General features: G+C 31.8%; 1 protein-coding gene across 1 annotated transcript in view; it reads left to right on the top strand.

Annotated features, from left to right (window-relative positions):
- The window catches only part of kcnq1.2 (potassium voltage-gated channel, KQT-like subfamily, member 1.2), a 170,713-nt gene that overhangs the window by 115,184 nt on the left and 45,961 nt on the right, over nucleotides 1-9,568 (top strand). The window contains exons 15-18 of the mRNA XM_016559462.1: nucleotides 2,536-2,611; nucleotides 3,526-3,620; nucleotides 3,747-3,787; nucleotides 5,392-5,453. Of these exons, the coding sequence (XP_016414948.1) occupies nucleotides 2,536-2,611; nucleotides 3,526-3,620; nucleotides 3,747-3,787; nucleotides 5,392-5,453 (274 nt within the window). The remainder of the gene's footprint in view (nucleotides 1-2,535; nucleotides 2,612-3,525; nucleotides 3,621-3,746; nucleotides 3,788-5,391; nucleotides 5,454-9,568) is intronic.

A 9,568-nucleotide genomic window follows, 5' to 3' on the forward strand; every position in this document is an offset into this window, starting at 1 on the left:
GTTTTAATCATTTTCAATGTTTTTAAATTCCTTGTTTTATTGTTGTGATTATTTTTTTTCTTTTCTTTTATGTAAAGCACTTTGAATTACCATTGTGTATGAAATGTGCTATACAAATAAACTTGCCTTGCCTTGCCTTGCCTTGCCTATATAACAGCAATTTATTTAAAATTATTTTTAATTTATATTATTCCTATTTTCATATATATATATATATGCATACATACACACAAACACACATAGTAATGAATATTATTATTGTTTATTTATGTATATCTTATTTATATTACTATTCCTATTATATACATAATTTGTTACATTTATTAAAGATTTGTTATATTTAATACATTCATTTATCAGGAGGAAGTGACACTTTATTTTATGTATGTACATATTTAGCTTTTTGTAATGTATATTATATTTTTATATATATATATATATAATTAATAATAATTAATTAATAATTTATGCATTTAGCAGACGCTTTTATCCAAAGCGACTTACAATGCATTCAGGCTATACATATTTTACCAGTATGTGTGTTCCTGTAACGGGGCTGACAAGACGTGAGACGTGCGGATCCATATGCAAGCTTTATTAACATGAGAGGAGGTCAGAAACACAGGCAGGGTCGAACGGTGGCAAACAGGTATATGGCGGGCAAGACACAAGAATAGTCCTAGGGCTAGCGTAGGTCACGATTGGCGAACAGGATCACAAGGGCGAGACTAAAGGGATAAATCCAGGAAAACAGGCACAGATCAAAAACCGAGAAAACAGACAAGGCAAGACTAGGCTGGGCTAGGAAGCTAAAGAGGGCTCTGTAGAGTAGCTATCACTGCTGGCGATAAGCGCATACAATACTCGGCAGAGAATGGTTGTTTGAGTGAGTGTTATATAGTGAGTGAGTGATATGAAACAGCTGTGTGCAATCAGTGCTGTGTGCAATCAGTGCAATGAATGATGGGATATGTAGTCCGGGGTGATATGCAACAGTGTGTAGTGCGAGAGTCAATGAAAATGGAAAGGGTGACCTCTGATGGCTAGCAGACGGAAGTTCATGGACCGGATTCGTGACAGTTCCCTGGGAATTGAACCCACGACCTTTTGAGCTGCTAACACAATGCTCTACCACTGAGCCACATATATAACATATATGTATGTGTGTGTGTGTCACTTCCTCCTGATAAATAAATTAAATATACAGTATATATGTATGTGTGTGTGTGTGTGTGTGTGTGTGTGTGTGTCACTTCCTCCTGATAAATAAATTAAATATACAGTATATATGTATGTGTGTGTGTGTGTGTGTGTGTGTGTCACTTCCTCCTGATAAATAAATTAAATATACAGTATATATGTATATTTATTTATTTATATATTTAGCTATTTGTAATGTTTATCATGTACTACTATGTAATTTTTAACATTTCTATTTTCATATTATATACAGCTATATAAACATTAATTATATTTATTTATTCATCGGGAGGAAGTGACACCCCCTTTATATATGTCATTTAATTATAGAATTATATATGTGATAATATATACTATATATATATTATAATTAGCCATTTATAATATTTATAAGACATACTATTGTGTATTTACTTGTAGTTTTATTTATTTTTGATTATTTTACTCTTCCTGTTTTCCTATTATATACAATAGGGCTACAGTACATGTACGCATGTAGGTAGATGTCACATTACAGAAGTCGGATGGGTTTGGAAAGACATCTCATGACATGTTTGTGACGCATGTCTTTGTTTGGTTGTTAACTGGAGGAAGTGACACCCTCTTTTGAATGTTTCCACAAGCGCCGTGTGTGTTTGTCCTGTAGTGTAGTCAGTTCTCTGTCTGAAGTACGTGTGCTGGAATGTAAAGCAATTTAAGTGACCAACGCACACTGATCAGCCCATTAACACACACCGACCATGACCCACACACACACGCCACACTCAGAATCACTTAACACACACCCTTAAAGAGACAGTACACCCCAAAATAAATGCTGTCATCATTTCCTCAGCCCAAACCCGTATGACTTTCTTCTATGTGTGAATCCCAAATATAGATGCTTAAAAGATGAAAACAAAACAAAGACATAAATGTGTGAGTGAATAATGTCAGAATATCTCACTATGGATGAGCTGTTCCTTTAAGACGCTCTCGTTAGACTGTGTTGTGGATTTACTAGGTCTTTGATGTCAAAGGTCATCATCGGGGTCACTGATAACAGGCCAGACGAGTTCTTTACTGCTTCACTGCTGCTGCATGGATTTCTGCGTAGAAACTTTGGCAAGGCAGCGTAATGCTGGAAATAACAGGGTGTTTGAGCCAAAAAAACCCAAGTGCCCTCCCTTAGAGAGAGCGAGTGTGTGTGTGTGTGTGTGTGTGTGTGTTGTGCTGTGCGTCTGTTGTTATTGTCACCAGGTTTTACTGCCACGTACACACACACACACACATACATTGACAGCAGGCCTGCTGTGTTTTCTGACGCTGTGTGTTTGTTTATTTTGTTCTCTGCAGACTTTCCCACGCACACAGATCTGCCATCAAGGTCATCAGAAGGATGCAGTACTTTGTGGCTCGACGGAAATTTCAGGTACTTTTATTTTGTATGTCAGAATCAAGCGATCAAGTGCACTTTCATATATATATATATATATATGTATGTATGTATGTATATATATATGAAGAGTTTTTTTGCAAATAACAGAAATCTCGTTTTTTGCAAATAACAGAAATCTCGTTTTTTTTATTGCGCATTCCAAGTAATATCTATTGTTATTATTTAATATTTAATTGATATAATTTCTATTTCTATTTCTCTATATAAAAATTAATGTTACTAGTATTTCTTTTACTATATTATTATAATAATAATAGTAATAATAATTTGTGTAATATATTATTGTTTTATATGTATTTCATGTGTTTTTAATTTTTCAATTTTAATTTAATTATTTTACTATTCCTATTACCCTATTTTCTTATTATATTATTTTCACCACACCACACACACATATATGAAACTCTTCATATTTCAGTGCATATTTATAAAAATTCAATAAAAAAGTGAAAATGACTTTAGTTTTCATACTTTCAATGAGCCTCATTCATGAAACACGAGCAGATCGAACTTGTTTGAACGCTCATAAAACAAAATAATCACTTTGAATAGTTTTGTGAAAAATTGACAAAAATTTGTTCTTGTAAACAACCCAATTAGTCAAGAAGCTACTAAAACAATTATTACATTAGCATATATGCGTTTAGCAGACGCTTTTATCCAAAGCGACTTACAAAAGAGAAACCAAAGCAATTCAAAAACAGTGATATAAACCCAAATTAATAAATATGCTCAAGTAAATTTTCAGTCAAAACTGAGACAAGTTGCATACCTTTGCTATTGTTGTTATTGAGTTAAATTGAGCTATAATAACAAAGCGAGGAAGTTCAAGGCCCGAGGGAGCTGTGTTGACAATGGCTCTCATGGATGCCGTCTCTGTCCCGCAGCAAGCGAGGAAACCGTACGACGTGCGGGACGTGATCGAGCAGTATTCGCAGGGCCACCTGAACATGATGGTCCGCATCAAAGAGCTCCAGAGAAGGTGAGACTCCATGTGACGTCACCTCAGAGTTTATTCCCGTTCCTTCCCACAAAATTAGTGGCGTAGGCGGGATTTCCAAACAATCGCTGTGTATGTCACAGTTTCCTGCTGTTTTTCCTCTCGCAGGTTGGATCACACGTTGGGAAAACCGGGAATGTTCCTGCCAGGTACAGGAAAACTGAGTTTTTAAATGTTCCCACATCAAATAAACATTCAAAATGCATGAAAAAAAGCACAAAAAAATAAGCACAAAATCGTAATTAGTGGTCGACCGATATTGGTTTTTTGACAGCCGATGCCGATATCTTGGAAAGCAGGGTGGCCGATATAAATGTATTTATTTTAATTAATATTTAAGAAATTTGAAATCATTTGAAAATGGATCAAAAACTAAATTTGTAAAATAAACATACTTTTACTTTAGATGACAAAGTATTCTCCACAAATAAATAAATATTTAATAAAAATATAATTAAAAAGGAAGTAAACTGTAACGAACAGAGCCAAGGTAACACTCATTTTACATACAACACACAGTGGAAATGACATGAATATGACAGTGGGAAAATGCATAAAGCGCAGCATAGTAACGCTTCTGTGATCTATTATACTTGCTTTTTTAATTAAAGAGTTTAATCTACTATCTAACAATGAACTCAGATTGTTAATTGAAACTAAACTGCAAACATGGAAACACACGCAAGTGCAGAAACCATTTTGATTATAACATTGCATGCATCTCATTAACATGTAACAATAATAATTCAATATACGGCAACTTTACCCACTCTAAACAGATGCTAGCCAATCAGAAGTCATTTACAAGTTAAATGACCTCTGATTGGCTAATAGAATACATACTTGCAAATACAGACATCACATCCATCTCATTAACGTGCAGCCTCCCATATTACAACTTGAATAGACCAAAGTGAATAAAGGAGGGAAATGTAATGCAAACTAGTCACCTTTCGCAGAAAATGTCGCATTTTTAGCTCAGAGTAGGTAATTTGTGTGATTCCAGTAGATCCGATGCGTTTTTGATACTTCAGTACAAAACAGTTCTGCTCTTTGACAAAAAGTGAATTTATAATGTCTAAATATAAATCCAAATTGGCAAATGAGCCATTGAGTGATCCATTAGGGCCATCTACTGGTTATAGTGCTAATATCATGTTGTTTTCGTTTTAAAAGTGTTTGTTTTCCACCAGATGCCAGAAATCTCTCACCTAAACATATTTTCCATGAATTATCTCAATGAATAAAAATGACAAAATGCAGATCTTGAATTTAACATACAGATATTGTTCCCATTTTATATAAAATATACAAAAAAAGAATAATTGTGAGCCGAATAAATAATAATAAAAATGACAAATCCCTCCCAAACTGCATAATTAAAAAGTGAGCATTATTAAAAAACACTTTTTCTTTCACCCCTGATGAGTTTACAACCTACAAGAACTGCCTGTTTAAATAAAAAGATGGAAAATTGATTGAAAAAGCCAATTGTGATGGAGAAAGACTGCAAAACGTTTTAAAATTGATATATGAGTTATATATAGAAGTTTTGCCTCGTATAAAGTGTACTGTTCTGGTTTTCCGCCACTTAGTAGTGAAACACGTGAAGAAAACTAAAGAAGCCTTTTATATGAGCAGGGTGGTTTAATAAAACACTATTAATATTAATATTAATAACAGCTTTTGGCTGTTACATACTGAAAATAATTATTTCTGACTGTCTTATTATTTATCTTTATTGTGTTTTCAGAGAAAGGTGTGGATAAGGAACATTATACAGTGGGAGCCCGGCTCATCCGACTGGAAGATAAGGTACAATAGAGACTTTTTAGACTGAATTTGTCTCCAGAATGTGACATTCTCTAACCATTAGTTCATGTCCACTCGATCTCAGAGAGTGCTGAGATTTCACATTTCATAAACAATAAGCCTGAGTTAGCTCACGGATGCTATCTGAATCTTCTGGCTGAAAGTGTAATCATGTAGTTGCGATCTGCTCGTCCTGCTCAGACAGAGGACACGCATGCTTCCCTTCAGTCTGTTGTGTTTGTAGAGGAAGCCAGACTGTGATTGAGATTTGAGGATTTTCAGAGATAATGTGACGCAAATCTGTCAAATGAATCTCAGCAGACGCTCTGGAGCTGGGGTGTCTTCTCCAGCGAATGCGTATCTGATGTGAGTCTCACTGGTGCTGTTACAGCAGATCAATCTATTTTCTATTTTCCATCCTTATATATATATATATATATATATATATATATATTAGAGTGCTGTCAAAATATATAAATGTATATGCATGTAAATATTTTCAAAATATATGCTGTATGTGTGTGTATTTATATATACGTAATAAATATACACAGTACACATATAATGTAAACAAAAACTTTTATTTTGGATGTGATTAATCACGATTAATCGTTTGACTGCACTAATAATAAAAAGTTATATATATTTTATAAAAAGTTATAAAAATGTTGTATACATACAATATATAATGACTAAAAGTCATTATGTAAATTATATAGAAGGCATAAAATTAATTATTTTATCTATTTTTATATTTATTCTATATTTATATACATATAAAATAAAATTTTTACTTATTAATAATTATATACTTATTAATTATATTCATTGTTTTATTAATTATTTTATTTATATAATAGCTGGGTAAGCATGAAAAGATTGTATTATATCAGTAGAAAATTAATGTGTTAAAAATAGGGCCATGAGCACAGAAAGTCACTAACGTGTGCGTGTGTGTGTGTGTGTGTTGTTGTTGTTGTTACTGAGGCACAAACTGTATTTAGACTGAATTACGGTGCCGTTACTAGGTGGGTCTGTGCTTCCTGTCTGCCTCTTCATTAGAGCTCTTGTGATGAATCTCAATCTCTGCGTACATACACAACCATAGGCACAATAACATATGACAGCCATTAAGCATATGGACAGTCTGAGTGACACATTTCAGCTGTTATTGAAGGATGAAGCAGTTCTAAACTGGACTAGAGAGTGTGTGTGTGTGTTCTGCAAAACACTGCAGTTCATTTCACATTTAAACAGACATTTATATATACGTCTTAAAGTGACAGCAGCAAAAACTGCTTGTTTCATTCTCAGGGTCATGATGAAATCGTAAAGCGTGATATGAGTTTGTACTTGAGTTTGGTAAAGCTGTAAGTGTGGAGATGCGATCTCGAGCACCGCTCTGATGTTTTGACTGCAGAGGAAGCAAAACGAGAGCGATAGGGAGCGAGAGAGAGACTTGTCGTGACAAGGCGATGGTGGTTTTCGGTCGATTGACGCTTGAGGGCAACAGGTGGGTGAACTGAGTGACCCGCACACATCTGGATCATACGCACCTCTCGCTGCAGCAATAAACACAAGATACTGCAGCGTAGTGTCTCACATGAGGCTCCTCTAGAGTTCCAGTAGGATCTCAACACAGTCTCACACTGCATTTAATCTCAATATGAACTCGTTTAACGTCACGTTCACTCAAGATGGCAACTACTAAATCATTTGTGTCAGTTTTTTATTTCTCCTCATAAATTTTAGAAGAAGTTGATGCTTAAATACATCTGAGAACACCATGAATTCTCCTGAGAAACTTCTGAGCAAAAAAAAAAAAGTTCTACTCCGATATACTGAAAGAATTCATGACTTGATAATATCTTCAAATATATTATATTATATTATATTATATTATATTATATTATATTATTTAGTGCTATCAAACGATTAATCGTGATTAATCGCATCCAAAATAAAAGTTTTTGTTTACATAATTACTGTATATATTTATTATGTATATATAAATACACGCACATGCATGTATATATTTCAGAAAAATATGTTATGTTTATATATTAAATATATTTATATATAATATAAATTATATGAATATAAATATAGACATGGAAATATTTTCAAAATATATACTGCAAGTGTGTGTATTTATATATACATAATAAATGTACACAGAACACACACATGTATTATGCAAACAAAAACGTTTATTTTGGATGCGATTAATCGCTTGACAGCACTAATTATATTATATTATTAATAAATATAGTTATAAATCATTTAGTACTTGAAATGTTCCTCTGAGATATTTTGAAGATGTCTTATTTTGATAATCTTTCCAAATATTATAGTTTATAAATAATTCAGTACTATTTATTTATTACGTCTGATAAAATGTTCCTCTGAGATATTTTGAAAACCTCATGGTGATATTCTCTCGTTATGTAAGAGAATATTTATTTATATTTCTAAATATATGTATTTGTATAATTATATTATTTATATATTTGTAATTATATTTATTAATTATATTAATGTTATATTTTATAAAAATTTAATACTATGTATATTATGTAAATATATACTGTACATTTTTTTTTAATCTCAATTCTTAATTGTCAATTGTCTTAATCTCTCCAATAATTTAATAATAATAATAATTTATTATTATTATTATTATTATATTTAAAATGTATATATTTTCATTTATTTATATATGTCCAAATATTTGTTATATTTTATAAATAAATAAAAACCATGTAATAATAATAATAAATAGAAGAAGCAGTAGAATACTAAAACAAATACATAATTATGTTTTATATATACTTATATATAATTGTAATATATATTATAGGATTATATAGTTTTATATATAATTATATTTATTTTATACACAGTTTCATATGTAGTTATGTATAATTTTAATATATTTATTTGTATATGTCTAAATAAATCTCACAAGTCTTCCTCTGAGATATTTGAAGATATCGTGTCTTGATAATCTCTCAATCAGTGAAACAAGATGAATATTAACACGTCTGAACAGCTATAAATCTCACTCTCTTCTGGAAACATTGCTCTTCTCCTGTGGCGAGTGTGTTGAGGTGTGTTGTCTGACTGGCAGCTCGGTGAGTAAGTTGTGGTTAATGTGTCAGAGTTTTGCACGGGCCAACATTGATTTATACCCCTCGACAAAGACACACATGGCAACAAACGGTGTCTCGCTGTGTGACACTTCACTCTCTGAGCGCTGCAGTCCTCATGAAGATGGATGAGCAGCCGTGACATCCCGTGTTATCTCGCTGTCTGCCGCCCCACTGAAAAATGTTTCAAGAATAACAGCGGCTGAGTTTGGCTTTGACGCCTCCAGAGGGGCTGGAAATGACTTTTCAATGAGCTTAAGAAAGTACGTATGGCCTCCACTGAATATTGAACAGCCTTGTGTTTTCATCAGCCACAGAAGACGCTCTTTTAGAACTTACGAGACTTCAATTTTTTTTTAATTATAAGTAAAAATATCTGAACATCCTTAAAACATGATCAGTTTTACTCAAGGGTATCAAGACACGTTTTCAGACAGAATGTCTTTATTATTTTCCTATTGATTATTTGTCTTTTGTTGTCATTGTTTTAGACTAATCTCACTTAAATGTAGTAAGTTTTATGTATAGAACAAAAAAAAAAATCCTAAACTTAAGCTATATTATATGTATATATCTATATCTATAGATGTTTTATGTTTATATAAGTTGTATGTTATTTTACTGGAAAGTTAAATTAATTAATTTACTGTTAGTTAATTTTGTTATTTTTCCAGTAAATTAGTTAATTTGCTGAAAAAAAACCAAGATTAAAAATAATTTTTGGATATTTATTTTATTTATTTTTAAAAAAATTTAATATATCAGAGAAACTTTTTTGATCAGACTTGTGATATATTACATAATTATAAATATGTATATATTCAAATAATATTAATAATAATAATGTAGTACTGAATAATTTATAAAATAAAATATAATAAATTATTTATAAAATATTTATTATAATATACAGTATTTGGAGTTATATTTAATTCAATAATAATAATAATAATAATAATAATAATAATA

This window comes from Sinocyclocheilus rhinocerous, unplaced genomic scaffold (assembly GCF_001515625.1).
Source record: "Sinocyclocheilus rhinocerous isolate Xijiao unplaced genomic scaffold, SAMN03320098_v1.1 scaffold1099, whole genome shotgun sequence".
NCBI classification, from domain to species: domain Eukaryota; kingdom Metazoa; phylum Chordata; class Actinopteri; order Cypriniformes; family Cyprinidae; genus Sinocyclocheilus; species Sinocyclocheilus rhinocerous.